General features: G+C 49.3%; 1 protein-coding gene across 3 annotated transcripts; it reads left to right on the top strand.

Annotated features, from left to right (window-relative positions):
- Positions 1–4,654: 4,654 nt before the first annotated feature.
- LOC110572962 (myeloid cell surface antigen CD33) lies at positions 4,655–13,777 on the top strand. Of its 3 annotated transcripts, none has more exons than XM_044911443.1 (6): positions 4,655–4,766; positions 4,831–5,208; positions 5,412–5,690; positions 7,463–7,559; positions 7,794–7,875; positions 13,144–13,777. In XM_044911443.1, the coding sequence occupies exons 1-6, from the start codon at positions 4,727–4,729 to the stop codon at positions 13,306–13,308; spliced, it is 1,041 nt and encodes a 346-aa protein (XP_044767378.1). In that variant the 5' UTR covers positions 4,655–4,726; the 3' UTR covers positions 13,309–13,777. The 3 variants fall into 3 exon arrangements, with proteins under 3 accessions (XP_044767378.1, XP_021537081.2, XP_021537082.2); XM_021681406.2 differs by lacking the exon at positions 7,463–7,559 and adding an exon at positions 5,916–5,963 and having other exon boundaries at positions 5,412–5,715; XM_021681407.2 differs by lacking the exon at positions 7,463–7,559 and adding an exon at positions 5,916–5,963 and having other exon boundaries at positions 5,412–5,715; positions 7,754–7,875; positions 13,144–13,237.
- The last annotated feature ends 6,397 nt before the right edge of the window (positions 13,778–20,174 follow it).

Below are 20,174 nucleotides of genomic sequence, written 5' to 3'. Positions count from 1 at the left end.
GTCTGGAGGGAAGGGGAACGGGGAGCTGTTGGTCGGAAGGTATAAAGATTCAGGTTATGCAAGATGGATCAGTTGTGAGCTCCTCTGTATCATACAGAGCCATAGTTACCAGCACTGTATTCTGCACTTAACAAACTTGTTAAGGGGGTAGACCTCACGTTAAGTTTTCTTACTACAATAACAACAAACAAAACATAACAAAACAAAAACCAATAAAAAGCATAGAGGCCCCGGGAAACTTTGAGAGGTGGTGGGCGTGTTTATAACCAGGATTGTGGTCACGATTTTACAGGTGCAATGCGTAAGTTCAAACTCATCAAATTGCATACATTAAATATGTGCCATATTTTGTATAGCAATTGCACCTCAACAGATCTGTCTAAAAAAAAAAGGAAAGAAAAGGAAAGATTATCACATCTATGAACCTCATCATCGCTCGTAAAATGGAAAGGGATCATTACTATAGACCTCAATGGCTCTACATGAGGCTCAAAGGATGTATTACAGGTAAAGCGTTTAGCACCGTAATTAACTGACAGTAATGCTCACACTAACACGGTTCCCTCAGTTAATTGGACGACTTCCTGGGAATCATAAAAATCCCAGATGACCTTTCAACTAATTCCTTTAGCCTTTTAGTTTAACCGCAGGAATTTGAGGGATCATTACTGCCATCTGGTGGCCACAGCCTGCATTTCTGCCCCTGCGGATTCCCACAGGAAGATGGTCTTCCCAGTCAAGAACACACTCCTTCGTCCTCTCTTGCTGTGTTGAGGTATCAGGGCAGGCTCTGTTTTGGTTTGCTCAGCACTGGATGGGAGGTTGTTTAAAAGTAGCATTCCAGGAACCTCTGCAAAGAGAGAGGACGGGCTACATGGGGTATTTTGTAACAAAACCTAATTGCACACTGATACAAGCCCATTTCCTACAGTCATACTAAACGCAAATTGCTCCTCCAACCACAGACTAGCCAGGACTCTGCATGATGTCAGGCAGCTCCTGACGCTGAGAGTGTGTGAAAAGCAAGAGAAACAGCCCCACATATGAAGCTTGACAAGAGGAGGCGCTGCCCGAAGCAAAAGCATATGTAAGAAAAATTCTGCCGTAGAATGCTAGATCAGGAGGGGTTTTGCACTGTGAATTGGGAGGGGCATTTGGAAAAGGCTTCATCCATTTATTCAAGTACTTATACTGGGCACTGTACTGGCCCTGCCCTTATGTGGTGATGGAGGAAGGTGGGAGACATGGCCAAGGAGATGGGTGGATGTTGTCCTCTCAAAATAGAGATGTGGAGATCGAGTGCCCGTGAACCCGGTGAAAACCTGGAAGAAAACCCCTATGTAGCCTGCTCTTCCTGGTTCTGGCTCCTGTCACGAAATCCTGGAATTGCCTAGGGACCACCCCACTAAGCAGGGAGAAGTGAGGTCAGGTCTCAGTTCCAGCCCCCAACACAGTGAGTGTGTTCACTCTGTCTTGTTAAATAAATGAATGAATGGAAAACATCTCCCTTCAACTTACTTGGGGTTCTTCCATATTCTTCTGCCTTTAACTCCTACTTGGGCCACTCCAGAACTAAGCCCCAGCAGGAATAGTACAACTCCCTGATACCTGCCCAGGAGGGCCTTGGTCCCTAATGCGGAGAGCAGGGTCAGGACATGGGCAGGCGGTGTGGAGACAGGGAGCAGGTCTTGCCTTCCCCTGTGCTTAGGGCATGTCCATTGCCTTGTCTGAACTTCAGCAGCCCCCTCTGAAAAATGGGAAATGAGCACAATCTCTCAAGACAGCCTAGCTCTAATACAGAACAGGTCTGAGGTTCCTGTTCTGTGCACACACCTCAATGTCACTCACCTTCCTGTCAGAACTTACTCTTGGTCCCACAGCTCATGATTCCTTGAAAGAGAAAATCCCAGCAAAGGGCTTGGCTCATCCCTTCCCAGAGCTGCAGCCAACCCTGCTGTCCAGGGGTGAGCAGGTAGGAGAGGGTGGCTGAGGCAGAGACTCTCACGCCCAGGGTCCCGGACTGAGCATCCGGATTTCAAGCTGCAAGCGAACAAATAAGTTTGTGATGACATGAGAGAGCTGTGCATCCCCACACCCTGTACCATCTCCTACCCTCGGGATGGCTGGAACAAATCCACACCTGCTTGTGGCTACTGGTTCCAAAACAGGGACAAGCCTGGTAAGGATGCTCCAGTGGCCACGACCCATCTAGACCATGTACTGCAGGTTGTGACTCGGGGATGTTTCCACCTCCTCAGAGACCCTGGGAAATAAAACTGTGCTTTGAGCATCATTGACACCAGGAGGATGGAGGCTGGGACATATTTCTTTCAAATGGAAAGTGGAAATGCAGAATATAATTATTTATATGACTTGCTTTCTTTGCATGTGAGGGATATGAAACTGCCTACAAGGAGGACAAGGATGAAACATGGGGGCCCCATAGAACCTGAATGTTGTAGACTGAATTATGCCCCCCAAATTCATATGCTGGAGCCTCAACCCCCAATGTGATTGTATTCTCAGAGATAACTAAAATTAAATCAGATCATAAAGGTGGAATCCTAAGATGGGTGGGCTTATAAGAAGAGGAAGAGAAAGAGAGTGATCCCTCTCCCTCCCACCCTTGCCTCCTCCCTCTCCAGGTATGGCACAGAGGAAAGGCCATGTGAGGGCACAGGGCATAGTAAGGTGGCTTTACCAAGGGGTGAAGAGAAGGCCACTGAACGGTCCCAGAGGGCCACACCCTGAGCTGCTCCCAGCCCTCGCTGTCCAGGGTCCTGCAGCTGTCTTGGGTAGGGGCTGGAGACAGAGGGGGATCCACCTGCAGCTCGTGGCACCTGTGGGGTGCCCGGGTCTCCCTGCCTCTCCATGCAGAGTGAGTTTCAGGAAGCTGGTCTCTGGGATGCTCCCCCCCAGCAGGTATGAGAGAGGATGGTAGAAGGGACAGGGGCGACCTCAGGCTCAACTTTATTCTCAGGTTCAGCTTCAGGCATTCCCAGTGACACAGACCCACTCTGTCTTCTGTGTTGTTATTGCCAGGACAGAGATATGTTGGTGCCTGGGCTCGGGATCCTGGATCCTAGAGGTGACGGGGCCTCAAGGGAAGGGCCTGGGGCCTCTCCAGCATGTGGCTGGGGCACAGAGATCCTGGGGATGAGAGACATGGGAAAAGACGATATGAGAAGGACAGGGGGAATGACAGCATCTGAAGATCCCCTCTTCAACGTAGTCTCCCTGAGCCATCCATAGGGAGCATTTGAACACTCCCTGCACCTCGTCCCACAAGAGCCCAACCAGGCAGGACTGGGGGCTCCTTGGGGTCAGAGTCTGCCTGTTCACCTCCCAGCCCCAGCCCCAGCCCCAGCACAGCACTGGACTCACAGGTGGTGTCCAGTGAGTGTGGTCGAATGGACAAGTCGGTCTCCCCATGAGAGAAGTCAGAGAGCTGGTGGCAAGGAGTGGGGCAGCATCGGCAAGGCAGTTAGGCGTCTGCACTGCCTGTGGGTAACACCTCCGGGGGGTGCAGGATGACTACGTGGCAGCGCAGGAGACAAGACCTGGAGGCCCCTGAGGGCATGGTGAAGTGCCATCTGTTATGTGAGCAAGGGGACCACAGCAGAAAGGTGCAAAGAGCTTTTCCCACTGCTCAGCCCGAGTTTGCCTCTGCATTGACCTTGGGCCCATGGCAGGGTCCTATAGCTGGGAATCTTCCTTCCTGTCCCCTGAGAGTGCAGGCCATGTCCACTCTGCTCACTGTGTCCCAAAGCACCCAACAGAGCCTCCAGCCCCATGGCTCCAGCCTGTTTCCTCCCTCATGGTCTCTACCAGGCGTCTCAAGGGCATGAAATGGGTCCGGTGTATCTCCTCTTTACCTCCAGCCCTAACACAGAGCTGACATGAACTCTGTACCCAAGACCCTTCCTCATCTTTCACGGGCTGGACACCCACACAGAACCTCCAAGATCCCATATCTGGAAGAAATGACTGCCCCTCCGCTCTAGACTGGGCTCTCTCAACCTCAGCACTGTTGAACCTTGGAGCTGCATGATTTTTTGCAGTGTGAGCCATCCTGTGCATCGGAGGATGTTTAGAAGCATCCTTAGTCTCAACCCACTAGATGCCAGACACACCCTCCTCCCAAGCCATGATGATCAAATGTGTCCGGACACTGACAAATTTCCCCTTTGTGGGGAGGCAGGCAAATACCCCTGTTCAAGAACCGTAGGTCGAGACACCACAGCGGCTAACTTGGCCCAGGCCAGGAAGTGACCACTTCCCCAGAGCAAATGGAGAGCACCAATGATGCCACAGCCTGGACAGCAGGACTCCAGCACACCCACCTACGCCCCTCTCATGCCACAGAGTTCTCAGACACCTCTGCTGTGCCCCTCCCCATCAGGGCAGGCCTCTAGCAAATTTGAGGCCTAATGGGCAAGACGCACGCCCCTGGTCCAGGCTCAGGTGCTGGAAAGAAGCACAGAGACGGGGGGCAGGACACGGGGTCTGCTGCTGGTCTCTCCTCCCTGGGTGGGGCTCCCTGGTCTCTGGCCAAGGGCGTGGCTGCTGTACAGAGGGAGAGGGGGAGCTCCGGCACTGCAGTTCCTCTTCTGAGAACCACAAGGGCTTATGCTCCTCCCCAGCTTCCCCTGGGTCCCCCACAACCCTCCTCCACTGCTCTCCACTTCTTCACCCACAGGAAGCCCACGCACGCTCCAACTCAAAGATGCTGCTGCCGCCGCTTTTTCTGCCCCTGCTGTGGGCAGGTGAGTGGGTCGAGGGTGGGGGGCAGGCGGGCGGGGGCTGCTGCTGACCCTCGATTCCCCACAGGGTCCCTGGCTCAGCGTTCAAGGTTCTGGCTGCAAGTGCCGGCGTCCCTGACGGTGCAGGAGGGCCTGTGTATCTCCGTGCCCTGCAGCTTCTCTTACCCCAATTGGTTCTCGACTGAGTCTTTCCCTGCTCTTGGCTACTGGTTCCGGGAAGGGGCCAGTGTACAGCAGGATGCTCCAGTGGCCACAACCAACCCAGATCGAGACGTGCAGGAGGAGACCCAGGGCCGATTCCACCTCCTCGGGGACCCCCGGGACTGCTCCCTGGACATCAGAGATGCACAGAGAAGGGACTCGGGGACATACTTCTTTAGGGTGGAGAGAGGGTCTTCTATGAAATATAGTTACCTAAAGAACCAGCTCTCCGTGCATGTGACGGGTAAGGAGCAGACTCCAGGTGAGGCCACAGGGGAAGGACAGAGGTCCTAGGTCAGAGCCGGGATGGGACTCACTTCCTGGGAGGGACTGGGGGTAACCCATGTCAGAACTCCGAGGCAGGAGCTGAACCAAACCCTGAGGTTTCTCTCAGGGCCTCACCTCGGACCCCCTTCCTGATTCCCGTGTCTCCTCATCTCCTCACAGCCCTGGCCCGCACACCTGACATCCTCATCCCGGGGACCCTGGAGTCTGGCCGCCCCGGGAACCTGACCTGCTCTGTGCCCTGGGCCTGTGAGCGGGGCACGCCTCCCATCTTCTCCTGGATGTCAGCGGCCCTCACCTCCCTGGGCCCCAGGACCCACCTCTCCTCAGTGCTCACCCTCACCCCACGGCCCCAGGACCATGGCACCAACCTCACCTGTCAGGTGTACTTCCCTGCAGCTGGTGTGATGGTGGAAAGGACTGTCCAGCTCAATGTCACCTGTGAGCATGCGGCCAGGATGCCCAGGTCCCTGAAGGAGTGAGGGGAGGGAAGGCCAGGTTGGGTAGCCTTGGTGTTTTACCAGGAGGTCTCGCTGAGTGTGGGACCTAGAAGGACTCAAGCCCTGTCCCTCCTTATTTCTGTGGTTTCTGGGGACAGGGGATGCCTACATGTATCTCACATCATCCCACCCCACTGAAGAGGGAAATCCCTTCTTCCCATCCCAGGTGCCACACAGAACCCAACAACTGGTGTCTGCCTGGGACACAGACCAGGTAGGAAGGAGCCTCCCATCCATGGGGCATTGACTGGCCAGGGTCTCTGTCAAGTTGTGTCTGAGTGGGACTTGAGACTCAACGGGTGGGGGTGTGTTGGGGAGCTGTGGTTAGACATGAGAAGCCCCCTCAGTCCTCCTCTCCCATACCCTCTCTCTCTGGTCTTGCCAGGGTGACCTGCAGTTTTCTCCCCACCATCTTGATTATGCTCTTTATCTTCCTCTGGTCTCTGAAGGCCTGAGGCATTTTTAGTAACTTTTATTTTTAGAAGGGGAGGTTTTTTTTTTTTTTTTAAAAGATTTTATTTATCTATTTGAGAGAGAGAGAATGAGAGACAGAGAGCATGAGAGGGAGGAGGGTCAGAGGGAGAGGCAGACTCCCTGCCGAGCAGGGAGCCCGATGCGGGACTCGATCCCGGGACTCCAGGATCATGACCTGAGCCGAAGGCAGTCGCTTAACCAACTGAGCCACCCAGGCGCCCTAGAAGGGGAGTTTTAAGTTCTTGGCAAAATTGGGCTGAAGGTAGAGAGATTTCCCCAAAAGCCCTGCTTTTACATGCATAGCCTCTTCACTATCAACATCCCCCAACAGAGTGTACCTTTGTTACAATAAAACCTACATAGGCATGCATTTATCACTAACAGTCCATAGTTGACATTAGGGTTCATTCTTGGTATTGTACCTTCTATGGATTGGAGAATTTATAATGACATGTATCCATCTAGTGGTATCATGCAGAGTAGTTTTACTGCCCCAAAATGTCTCTGGGCCATTCTTTCACTATCATTCCTCAGCCCTCACCTTGACCTCTCTCTGAGCCCAGCCTTACCCCCCACTGTTCTATTCCCATTGGTAATGACATCTGGCCCCCACCTGGACAGTGAGCCCCATTAGGACTCTTTCGGTGCCCACCATATGGCTGATAGGTGATGGCCCAGAGACACATCCCTCACTCTGGGTGTTGGGCTCTCAGGAGGCATGGCCAGGAAGGACAAGGAGAGCTGAAGCTCTGAGAATATCACTGCTTCCACCTGCTTCTGGAAGCACGAAAGACCACTTTGACCCTGAGTGATAGGGCCAGTGGAGGCCAGGAGAGGAGATTCAGACACCCTCCCTGGAAGGAAGGAGGGACTTTCTGTGTCCCACAGAGCTCTGTGCATACGTCTCTCTCTCTGGAGTGCCCACGAGGCCCAGAGTCTCTTGGTCCTGCTGCAGCCAGGTCCAGAGTCTGTTGCAGAGAGACCCTGCATGGGGAAGAACTTGGGTCCTAGAAGAGATGGCATTTGCTGGACAGGGTGCAGGGGCCAGATGGTGTGGATAGAAGGTGTCACATAGACCATGTCCTTCTGGTGGAGGCTGAGGTCCTGCAATGGGTGGGAGACCTTCAGGGCTGAACCCTGGACAGGAGGGGAAGGGTACTGCTCTCTGCGTGCTAAAGAGGAGGAGACTCATGCCGGCTCATCAAGACTGGAGTTCACCCCAAGTGTCTCTGTCTGCAGGGAAACTGGGGATCTGGTCAGGAGTGATGCTAGGTGCCATTGCGGGAGCTGGCATCACCACAGTGTTCGCTCTCTGCCTCTGCCTTATCTTCTTTGGGTGAGCTGGGTGGGTATGGGGGAGAGGGGAGAAGTGGAACTTGCAGGGGTTGTGAGGTCCTGGAGCAAGGGCGAAGGGTGCCAGGTACGCATGTGTTCCCAGCCCTGGTCCCAGCAGTCTAGGAGCACGGGGACCTTGTTACAAAGCCTTGCTATGAAGGCTCCCGGGCTCACCCCACCCTCAAACTGCCTCAGAAGAGTGACCCTATGTCAGAGACTCTGGTGTCTCCGTCAGAGTGAAGAGCTGCAGGAGGAGAGCATCCCGGAGAGCAGTGGGCGTGGACGGCAGCCACCCGGTGGTAGAGCCAGCTCCCTTGGTGAGTGACGTGGGTGTCCTGGCGTGTAGACTCTCTTCCGCATCTCTTGGGGTGGCCCATAGCCATGCTCCATTCAGCATGTCCAGAAATGAGCTCATCACCTTCCTGCTTGTTTGAAAATGTAGGTTTTATTATCCAGGTGTCTGAGGTCAGCAGATCAGGAGGTGATTGCCACTGAAAAGGCACTCTGTCACTCACAGTTCCCAGGAGGAGAGGCACACCACCCCACACAGGACCACATGGATCAGGGCTAAGGTGGGTCAGGAGGCAGAGGGGGCAAAGGGAAACATGGGTAGGGCCTTTATTGCAGTTTCCACAGGAAAGGCATGGTGAGACAGGGTAAGCAGATTCAGGATTGGCTAGTTTGAATCATTTCAGCAGGCTCTGGGGTGTTGGGGCATCCCTAGTTGTTTGGTTCCTGGCCCTGGGGTGATTAGGCAGAGGAATAGTGGCCCAGAATGTAAGGAGGGGTTGGAGAGTGAGCTTTGGACGGATTGGTTTGCATGTGAAAGGCATGCTTGCAAGCAAGTCCACCATCTCTAGAGATTGGCTAGTTCTGGCCAGGACAGTTCCTCTAAGGTTAGCAAGGCCCCAGATGTCAAAGCCTCAGAAACATGTGGTGAATGCACTCCTAAGCATATTCTTCCTGCTGGTTGTCCACCTCCCTGATGGCACTTGTGTCCCTGACACTCCACCAGAGACCCGACCCTGTCCTGCCCCAGCCTTGCACTTCTTACACCAATATGCTGCAGAGCACGTCTGTTCTTCTCAGTACAGCATAATGCAACCACTCCCTTTGAGCTGAGCTCCCCTCTTAGTCCTTATCCCGCTGCAGCCCTCCCACCTCTCCTCCACGAAGATCCTTGTCCCACATGCCCAAGTCTGAAAAGCACTCCTCCTCCACACTGCCGGAAGTCAGGTGCCCAAACAACTTGGTCTGGCATTTGGGGCAGGAAACCCAGAGTCACCTTCAATGCTGCAATCCCCCTACACCAGCCTACTCACTCGCCTCAAGCAGAGTGAGCTTTTTGCATCTCAGAATCGTTGCTTGGCGTGCACTCCTTCTCATGTGTCTATGTCATCCTGTCCTAGTCCTGCTCATTTCCGAACTCTGACTGGCGTTTATTTATTTAAAACTCTGACTAAGGGGGCGCCTGGGTGGCTCAATCAGTTAAACATCCGACTCTTGATCTTGGCTCGGGTCTTGATTTCAGGGTTGTGAGTTCAAGCCCCACGCTGGGCTCCATGCTGGGTGTGGAGCCTACTTAAGAAAACAATCAGTCAATCAATCAATCAATCTCTGACTAAGGTGGACACCACTGAGGTTTCTGAGCACATGATCTGCAATCACCATGCATGCATTCATTCTTTTCTCAAATATCTCCCACTTGTTGATTGTTCTGGGTGCTTGGGTAATATCTGTGTTTTTACAAATACATATGTTACAAATATAAAATGTCCCTGAGGTCAAGGACTTACATTTATTGCTGGGGGGGGGGGAGGAGATGAAAACAGTGAACAGATAAGTAGCAAAAATATGCAAGAAATTGATAGGAAATGGTGTTTTGGAGGGGAATTAGATGGAAGAATGAGGGATGACAGTCCTGGGGCTGGAGTCTTTGAGAAAAAAACCCGCCAGAGCCAAAGTGAAGGAGTGTAGTGTGAGCCCCGAGAGCATCACTAAGGCTCTATCTAAGCAAGGTTTGGGGGTTCTGAGGTTGGGGCATACTTGATGTGTGGGAGAAACAGCAAGATGGACAGTGTTTCTAAAGCAGAGCTGTGTGGGTGTGGGCATTGGGTAATGGTGGGTAAGAAATGAAGACGGAGAGGCATGGGGGCTGCAATTCATCATAATTACCTACGTATTTGGAGAAGAGTGACAATGTAAGGAAAACCACACAGAATTACTATTTCTGACACTTTTGGACACTAAATGTGTGTGTGGTTTTCCCCACACCAAATAATTCTCTCTGACACCAGCTGGGTGTCCTATAATTCAACTTAATTCTGACACTATCTACCCGGAGCTAGCATCAGATCCCACAGGTGATGGGCTCAGTCCCGCAAGGCTGTCCCACTCCACCTTCAGATGCCAGTCACAAGCCTAGGTCATCACCTGTGCTTCTGACCAACTAACTGACTGTAAATCGGTGGTTCCCACAGCCCCCTCCTCAGTTTTAATTAATTGGTCACAGCAGCCCACAAAACTCGGGAAGGCAGTTTACTTACTTTGTACCAGTCTATTATAAAAGGATGTGATGAAGGATACAGATCAATATCCAGATGGAAGAGATGAATGGAGCTTCCATCCCCTTTCCAGGTGTGCCCACCCTCCTAGACCCTCCACATGTTCACCAACCCAGAAGCTCCCTAACCAACCCCCGCCCCAACCCTGTACTATTGGGATTTTTATGGAGGCCTCCTCACATAGACCTGATAGATCATTACCTCCATTTTCAGCTCCTCTTCCCTTCCTGGAGGATGAGGACATGGGGCTGAAACTTCCAAGCTTCTAACCACGGCTTGGCCTTTCTGTGACCAGCCCCCATCCAGGAGCCCACCAAGATTTATGTCATTAGAACAAAAGATGCTGCTGTTGTCCAGGAAATTCCAAGGGATTTAGGAGCTCTGTGTCAGGAACCAGGGTCAAAGACCAAACATTAGAACAGAAGATGCTCCTAGCATTCTTCTCACTTAGGAAATTATAAGGGTTTTAGGAAATCTGTGCAGGATATATATATATTTTTAAGTAGGCTCCACGTCCAATGTGGGGCTTGAACTCATGACCTTGAGATCAAGAGTCGCATGCTCTATTGACTGAGCCAGCTGGGTTCCCCAAGCTGATGCTCTTTTTAATGGGATAACTCTGGCTGCTGCACTGAGAATGCCTATAGCAGGTTAGGGCAGAAAAGAGGAGACAAGATAAGGAAGACACTGAAATAACCCAGGCAAGAGATAAAGCAGACTGTATCAGTTTGCTAGGGCTCCCATAAAAAGATACCATAGATGGAGTGGCTTAAACTACAGAAACATTTTCAGAAACAATTGTGAAGGCTGAAGTCCAAGATCAAGGTGCCAGCAGGGTTAGCTTCTTCTGAAAACTCTCCCCTTGGTTTGCAGGTGGCTGCCTTCTCTCCATGTCCTCACCTGGCCTTTTCTCTGTGTACACACATCTCCAGTGTCTGTTCTTCTTATAAGGACATAAGTCATTTTGGGCCCTACCTTAATGTCCTTGTTTAAACTTAATTACCTCTCTAAGGGCCCCATCTCCAAATATAGTCACATTAGGTGTTAGAGCTTCAACATATAAGTTCAACATATGGACACAATTCAGTCCATAAGACAGACTTAGTCCTGGGTAACAATGATGAATCAGGATTTGCTAATGGAGTGATAAGAGTGTGTGTGGGATATGAGCAAAGATAGTTCACTGCGCCTGCCTAATGGGTGTGAGAGATGCCAAAGATGACTCCATAGATGTCATAGATGTTATAGATGTCCATACATGTTCATAGATGCCAAAGATGACTCCAGTGTGGTTGCCCTGAGCAACATAAGTAAGGGAATCACCAATTCCTGAAATTATCAAATCTACAGGAATATATTTCCAAGAGGGGATTAAACTTTATTTTGGTTACTACAAGCTTAAGGTGCCTCTGAGATGTCCAAATGAAGAAGACAAGTAGACGGCAAGAGTCTGGAGCTCAGGACAGGGATTCAGGTAGGAGGCACAGAGGTTTGGGGGGCATCTGCATCAAGGTCCGATAGTGGATGAAACCACAAAGAAGAGGAGAGGTCCACAAATAGAGCCCTGGGAGAGCCAGAGTTACAAGGCGGAGATGACAAGAAAAACACTGAGAAAAAAGAAATTAGAAAGAAGAGAGTGTAGGGTTGGGTCCTGGTAGCCAAAGGGAGATGAAGCCTCAAGGAGAAGAGAATGCTTATTTGCTTCAAATGCTAGTAAGTCCAGTAAGATAGGTTCTCAGAAATGAATCTTAAATTTAGCAAGTGGTGTCACAGCTGATCTTGACAAAAGCAGATCTGGTTGCCTGGGAGAGGAAGTTGACTTGATTGGAGTGAGTTCAAGAGGAAAAATGGGAGGATGAGAAGTGGAAATACTCTTGAAAAATGTTGCCAAAAATCTAGAGAAATTAGCCTGCAGCAGAAAAATGGTCGTACTTCTAAATCCCTTGGAGCTCTCTGTGTGATAGGAGCATCTTTTGTACTAACAAGGTGACTCTGGGTAAGCTCCTGGATGGAGAGCCAGAAAGACCACCCCATGATTAGAAGCTTGGAATTTTCATCCCTGCCCTGCCCCCATTCTCCAGAGAGGGAAGAGAGGCTGGAAATGGAATTAGTGATCAATCATGCCTACATGATAAAGCCTCCATAAAAATCCCAAAGTATGGAGTTCAAGGAACTTCCAAGTTAGTGAACACATGGTGTTCACTGGGAGAGGGTGTGGCAGCTCCCGCCCCCCCCCCCCCACCCTATGCATCTCTTCCATTTGGATGTTCATCTGCGTTGTGTCTTTTATCACATCCTTTTATAATAAGCTGGTAAACAGTAAGTAAACTGCTTTCCTGAGTTCTGTGATCCACTCTAGAAAATTAATGGAACCTGAGGTGGGGCTCGCGGCAGCTGCTCATTTATAGCCAGTTGGTCAGAAACACAGGTGACAACCTGGACCTCCAACTGACAGGTGAAGTGGGGGTGGGGGCAAACTTGTAAGTCTGAGCCCTAATCTATGGGATCTGGTGTTGTCTCTGGGTAGAGAGCGTCAGAATTGAGTTAGAAATGTAGGCCACCAAGCTGGTGTTGGAGAATTGCTTGGTGTGGTGAAAACCCCACACATCTAGTGTCAGAGGTGTTGTGAATGTGGTAGCAGTGTGAGAATAAAGAAGACACACCCAGAAGACAACTGAGCTTTTCATAAACACCCTCCTGTATATCCTGTGCCAGAGAGACTGGGGTTCAGTTCATGATCAAGATGTGTGACCTTGGGTAGTAACTAACCTCTCTGAGAACTAGTTTCTCTTTCTGTAAAATAATAGTCTTTTCCACATAGGTCTGAGTGAGTGTTCAATAAAATTTGAAAGCTATCAATAGTTCTATATTTGTTACGTAAGAAATGTTTGATAAAAGAATGGAAGAGAGAGCAATGTCCTGTCAGAATCAAATTCACTTCATGGACACTCTCTGCCTTCTCTTCACCCTACCCCAGACCCCCACCACCCTGTTCTGACCCCTGCTTTGCTCTCCATACAGGATTGCCAGCAGCAGTCCAAGTCAGACCTCCCTGCTGACCCCACAAGCTCTGCAGGGGTGCCCCCCACCTTGGAGATGGATCAAGAGCTGTATTATGCCTCCATCAGCTTTCACAGGATGAAGGAGGACACCTATGCAGAATACTCAGAGATCAGGACCCAATGAGGAACCTCCTAGAGCATCAGTCTCAGAGGGAGCATCTGTACCCTGCAGGAAGTGGGACAAAGGCTGATTCTTGGCGAGTTAACATCCGCATAGGCAATGGGTTTACAAACTCTTGAATGTGAATTTCCTGCTATATTGGAACTAAGGCTTTGCAATCAGAGAGGTCCGGGGTGGAATCCACGCTCTTTCATTTATCAACAGTATGACATAAGGCAAACCACCTTACCCCTCCATGACTCAGCTTCCTGCTTTGCGAAATGGATGTAAGAAGTCCCACCTCACAGGGTTGCCACGAGGAGTAAGTAAAAGTGCATATAGAAAACACCCAGCAGAAGTCCTGCCGCACTGCGAGAGTTTGGTACACACTAGTTCCTTCCCCCTTGAACAGAAAGGTGTTGGTGACATTTCACCTAGAGCCTGGGTGTGTTCTGTCTGGGACACCACATCAGCAATGTGTCAGTCTCACTTTCAAAACCCTCCCATGTTGTAATCATTTTGCAATGTATACATATATCAAATCATTACATTGTATAATTTAAACTTACACAATGTTATGTGTCAATTATATCTCAATAAAGCTGGAAAAAATAAACTGTAGATGCAGATGCATTACTTAGTGATAATTATTGAATATTTATCAGAAAAACAAAACCCTCCCCATGGGTCCCTTCCCTGACTTGGCCTCCAGCATCATCCCTCTCCCCTCCTGAATCTTCCCTTTCCATCCTGCCTGCCTCCTACTCGTCTTGTTAGAGACAAAATCACATATTAACATTTAGGGAATTTCCTAAAACTTAGGGCTAACCACAGTCAAAATACCTCTCCATCTCCTCAGCCCCAAAGACTAATTTACAAGCTTCTAATTTGACATTCCAGGTCAAGGGTCAGGAATTTCTTTTTTAAAGGGCCAGATAGCAAATATTTTAGGCTTTGCAAGCTGTAAGGACTCTGTAGCAATTATTCAAAACTATGTGTTTGTAGTGCAAATGCAGCCATAGACATTCTACAAATGAATTAATGTGGCTGTGTTCCAACAAAATTTTATGTGCAAAAGCAGGCTATAGTTTTCTGACTTCTATTGCAGGTTGTTTTCAATTTCACCCAATCTACTTCTGCATCTCCATATCCTAAACTATCAATCCCTCATGTCATTCTCTAAATGCCCCCATGCTTGTCCATTCCTCACCATCTTTGTGCATCCACACCATCCCTCCTCCAGGAAGACATATCACCAGGTCATCATCTATCTGGCAACTTCTTATCCTCCAAAATAAATTGAAAAACAGATGTCAGGGTTGAGACGGTTGGTGGAGGCAAGCAGGAAGTTGTAATCTTCCTCCTGAAAAGCCGAATATTTTACTTAAAAATCAGCTTAAATAAAAACAACCCCACATCTGCCAGTAGCACCAAAACCATGACAGGGATAAAGCATAATGCCATAAGATCATAAAATGACTCCTAAAAACAAATGGGAGATTCTGGTGTGGTGTAAAAAAAATTGTCTGGGGCCTAACTCCCTGCCTTACACTGAAGACGGACAGCTGTCAGACTTCTGCTTATGATAATGTCAGGCTGGGTGACATGAGCCAACCATCTGTTGAAAACATTAAAAGTTGATGGTTAGACTTCCAATCAAGACAAGTTGTCATCAGTACATTGTTCCCTGCTCCTCCCTCTACTTGCAACTAGAAACGCTGTACATGGTGCAAGAAACAAAGGAGAATTCTGGAATGCAGTAAGAAGAAGGTGAGTTGGGTTAGGCCCCCAGAACTCGGGGACTAATACAGAGGGAGAGCATCTCAGTACTCCCATCCAATAGAGGAAAGACACTCACACCCATCATTTCCCAAATCGTGACTGAGAAACAGAAGGCAGCTAGGTAGGGCCATTTCTCTCCTGGATGGACGGGAGCCCTTTTGACAATCAGGCAGGCCCAACACCCCCAGCAAGGGGCATCAATTGGAGCCAGAAATATGTGTCCAAGAAACACTTACCTTCTCCTTCAGACTTGAGATATCTTCTCCTGCCCTGAGGCACCGGAGCAGGTAGACAGAAATGGACAAAAGGATCCAGGCATACTGTCTAATGCTCCTGACCCTGATTCTAAGTTTTCTTCTTTGTCAAATGGGAAGACTAGCCTCCTCACTTTCAGAAGATGTGTGTGTGTGTGTGTGTGTGTGTGTGTGTGTGTGTGTGATGCAGGAAGCTATTTAAAGGAACAGTACAAAAGGCCAGAAGCAGAGGGCCTTAGCAAGAAGGCTCAGCCGGACGGCGCAGACAGACATCATCCACAGGAGGAAAAATACCTGAGAGTGAACAGGAGAGGCAGCAGGTGGAGAAGAGAGAGGAGGCCAGCTCCTGATTGTCTGCTTCCCTGGCTCCATCCATCCCCACCCCTTTCCCCTCCTGGCCCCAAACCCGGACATAAGCGTCTGGGTCAGGCCCTGCTGCTGAGCTGGGAGGTACTTGAGCTCAAAGCACAACACTGTTTCAGCGCCTCTGACAGCACCAGCACCCCCCCCCCCCCCCCCCCCCCCCCCCCCCCGCCTGGGACTCTCCAGGGGTCAGTGTTTCCTGGGGGATGGAGAGCCCCCAGGGTGCCAACCATTTATCAGCCCCCAGTGCAGAGTGGGAGGAGCCTGCAGAAGGATCTGGTGATATCCTAAGTCAATGATGCTAGTCAGGGGTGTCTGGGACCTTGTAGGGTGTGCTTCCCTCCTCAGACTGGGGCTCTTTGCTCCCAGAAGGTGTTAACCAGGGATTGGGTGCTGTCCTGAGGTGAGATTTAGGCATGGGTGTCCCCAGTAATTAGAGGAAATAACAAGGCAAATCTTGGGGCATTGTTGGAAAGAAAGTAGTAATCACTCAAAGAGGGGGTCCTTATGGCATTTAGAGCTGTTGTAAGACCTTGGGAGAAAGGTTTCCATTTGTTTTGTAACTGTCTTCCTATCAAGCCTGAATAACTTCAAGATTTTTTTTTCTTTCTCCATTTGAATTGATTATCACTCTTTCAGTCTGGGATGGGTTTTTCCTCTTTCCATGTTTTCTCACATTTCTGTCTGGAGGCTTCCCGTCCCTCGATAGGTGGTCTCAACCACTCCAAGGCTCCCACCTCTGCCCAGGCAACTCTTGCAGTTACTAGCGCAGGCTGTCTTGAGTCCCAGAGTTGGTAAGTGGCAGGAAGCCTAGGTCCTGTTGAAGAACTTCATGCCCATCCAACATCCCCCCATTTGTGTTCCTCCTTTTCTGGTCCTCCCCCTGCTCAGGAATGTCGCATGGAGGCTGACTTCCACCAGCCCCCTCCCCTATGGTCCCTCCAGGGTCTACTACACCAAGTGATCAGACTCCTCCCCAGGCAACCCCTTATCTGAGTCCCCGAAACATCAGAACAGTGTTCACCATTGGCCACCCCCAGAGCCAGCATCCTACAGGACACTGACCTCACTTGGCTTTTCCCTGACAGGGTTGGAGACCTCTAGAAAAGGAAGGATGAGAAAAATTTGAGCTGCTTTGTCTGAGGATGGGGGAATGTCCTGGACATGGGATCCCAAAAGGAGGGGCCCGGCATGGGAGCACTATGTTCATTGTCTCCCAAACCTCTCTCCTCACCCCTAACCCACCTCCACACAGTAGGGAAGCACTTTGTTGATTTTGCCCTGCCCCTACACAAAAAAGCAAATAAACAAATTTTTGGTCACCTGTCATTTCTGGTCTTCCAAACTTTTTCCTATGGTTGTGAGTGAGTAGATGCAAGGAGAGGAAAGTCACCTATTTGTGATTTTTTTTTTTTTACCAAAATTGAAACAATACTTTAAGCAAGATTCTGCTATTTGTGTGTTTACCTTTATGTAAAAACTGCCACTTGACACGTATTTATCACCTACTATGAAATTTATCATTATTGTGTGCGAAGCGAGTCTACACTGCTTGTGAGAAATGCACATTCTTGCCTCCAAGGACTTACTTTCTATCTTGGAAACATAAATACACAGTCAAGGAAATTCATCTTCTCACCCGCTCTCTGCCCACCCCCAATATGTTTTCCACAGGGAAGCCAGAGGGAATTCTAAAACCCAAGAGTCATTTTCAGCTTCTAACCCTCCATTGGTTCCCAGTTGCCCAAGTGGAAATAGCAAAATCCTTTAAGATGAACTCAAGCAGTTACATGGTCCATCTTATTTGGCTCAGGGGGCAGGGACCAGATTCTAATACCTAGAACACACCACAAGCCAAAAAGACAACACATGCACAGAGGCGCAAACAAATTTGTTTTTTATTCTATCAAAGGAAGATTTTTTTTAAGGCAACATCATGACCCTCATAGATATAAAATAAAGATGTGTTAAAGATTTTTTATTGTGGCAAAAAAACACATACCATCAGATCTATCCTCCTAACAAAATGTTAAGTATACACTAGTGTTAACTATAAGTACTGTGTTGTACAGAGGATCTCTAGAAATTTTTCACCTTGCAGGCTGAACCTTTATACCCATTGAAGAGCAACTCCCCATTTCATTTAACTCATTATGAATGAGGGAACCAGGGCAGAAATTAAAGATGCCCAAATTTATATGGAGCAAGGGAATATTGAAATGAATTTGTGAATGCATGTAAAAGTGGCTTGGTGGGGGGGATTCAAATCTCCCCACCAGCAGACAGAACGTATATGTATGTCTATGGACAAGAATTATTTGCATTGCTATTAGTTATCTATAAATTATAGCGTTTAAAATAGTTCAAAGATAATAAAATGCTAGAGTCAGGTAACCCCAGAAGGGTATGCTCTAAAGAATACATATTTTTTTCATTGGAGACAGCCAGAAATCTTATTCTGCTTATTCTAAATATCCTTACAACTCTTTTTTTAAATAAAGATTTTATTTTTTAAGTAATCTCTACACCCAACATGGGGCTTGAACCCACAACCCCAAGATCAAGAGTCACATGCTCCACCAACCAAGCCAGCCAGGCGTCCTAATATCCTTACAATTCTTAAAGTAAATATTCACTGATCACCTAATGTATGCCAAGCATTTTTCTAGCCAGAGTGGATTCAGCAATAAATGGGAGAAACAAGATCCCTTGTGAAGCTTATATTTTATTTTATTTATTTATTTTTTTTAAAGATTTTATTTATTTATTTGAGACAGAGAGAATGAGAGACAGAGAGCATGAGAGGGAGGAGGGTCAGAGGGAGAAGCAGACTCCCTGCCAAGCAGGGAGCCCGATGCGGGACTCGATCCCGGGACTCCAAGATCATGACCTGAGCCGAAGGCAGTCGCTTAACCAACTGAGCCACCCAGGCGCCCGAAGCTTATATTTTAATGGCAGGAGAGACAGACAAGGAATAATTAAGTAGACCATGTGTTACGTTGATTCATGATAAGGAGTTTGAAGAAAAACAAAAGAGAAAGATACAGAGGGAATATGAAATGGATTATACTCTCCAATATGTTGTCTGCGGATATCGTCATTGAGAAAATGACGGTCGAGTGTGCGCACATATACACACAGAGAAATCACACACACACATATACACACAGACACACACACACCTCAGACAGGTACAGACCACAAACACAGAACACAGACACAACAGACACACTCATACATAACTTCCACCACAGCCACAGAAGGCGAGGCGTTAGCCATTGGCTCCTCACGCTGGGAGCTTTGCCCTGGGAAGCCTGGGGCCCTGGTTCTCAGGCCAAATAGACCGATAGACCAAGATCAGCCTTACCTCAGGCCAGCCCCCAGGACCCACTGCTCAACAAACGGGAGACAGGCGCCCAGGTGCAGGAGGATGGGCTCAGCCAGCAGAGAGGCCAGCTGGAGCAGAGGCCCACGGACACCGTCCTGTCCTGGGGAGAGAAGAAGTGTGCCCGGGTTTAAGTAAGAGCAAGGCAGAGATCAGAGCACAGAAGAACAGCAGATGTTTCCCCCAATTACCAAACCTGTCCCTTCCCTTCCCCTCCGTCCCTGGAGTGGCCCCATCCTACAAACTGGCCACTGTGTGGACTGTGTCCGGAGTGGGCCAGACCACCTGCACAGAGCACTTGACCTGTATGAACACATCCGTCTTCTTGAAAACCCCACGCATTGGTTTACTGGGGTTAACATAACGAAGTACACCGACCCGGTGGCTTAACTAACAGAAGTTCATTTTCTCACAGCTCTGGAGGCCAGACATTGTGGGCAGAACTGGTTCCTTCTGAGGCCTCTCTCCTTGGTTTGTAGGTGGCTGGTTCCCCACCCTGTGCTCATGTGGTCTCCTGTTTGTACGTGTTTGTGTCCTAATCCCTTCTCCTCCTCCTCCTTCTTCTTCTCCTTCTTCTTCTTCTTCCTCTTCTTTTTTTTTTTTTTAAAGATTTTATTTATTTATTTGACAGAGAGAGACACAGCGAGAGAGGGAATACAAGCAGGGGGAGTGGGAGAAGGAGAAGCAGGCTTCCTGCAGAGCAGGGAGCCCGATGTGGGGCTTGATCCCAGGACCCTGGGATCATGATCTGAGCCGAAGGCAGACGCCTAACGACTGAGCCACCCAGGCGCGCCTTCTTCTGCTTCTTCTTCTTCTTCTTCTTCTTCTTCTTCTTTCCTCTTCTTCTTCTTCTTTTTAGATTATATTTATTTTCGAGAGAGAGAGAATGAGCGGGGGGAGAGGGAGAAGCAGGCTCCCTGCTGAGCAGGGAGCCCGATGCAGGACTTCATCCCAGGACCCTGGGATCATGACCTGAGCCAACGGCAGATGCTTCCCCGACTGAGCTACCCAGGCGCCTCTCCTAATCCCCTCTTCTTATAAAGGCACCAGTCCTCTTGGACTGGAGCCCACCCCAATGGCCTCATTTTACCTTAATTATCTCTTTA

This window comes from Neomonachus schauinslandi, chromosome 16 (assembly GCF_002201575.2).
Source record: "Neomonachus schauinslandi chromosome 16, ASM220157v2, whole genome shotgun sequence".
Lineage (NCBI taxonomy): Eukaryota > Metazoa > Chordata > Mammalia > Carnivora > Phocidae > Neomonachus > Neomonachus schauinslandi.
This window is presented reverse-complemented; position numbering and strand designations above follow the sequence as displayed.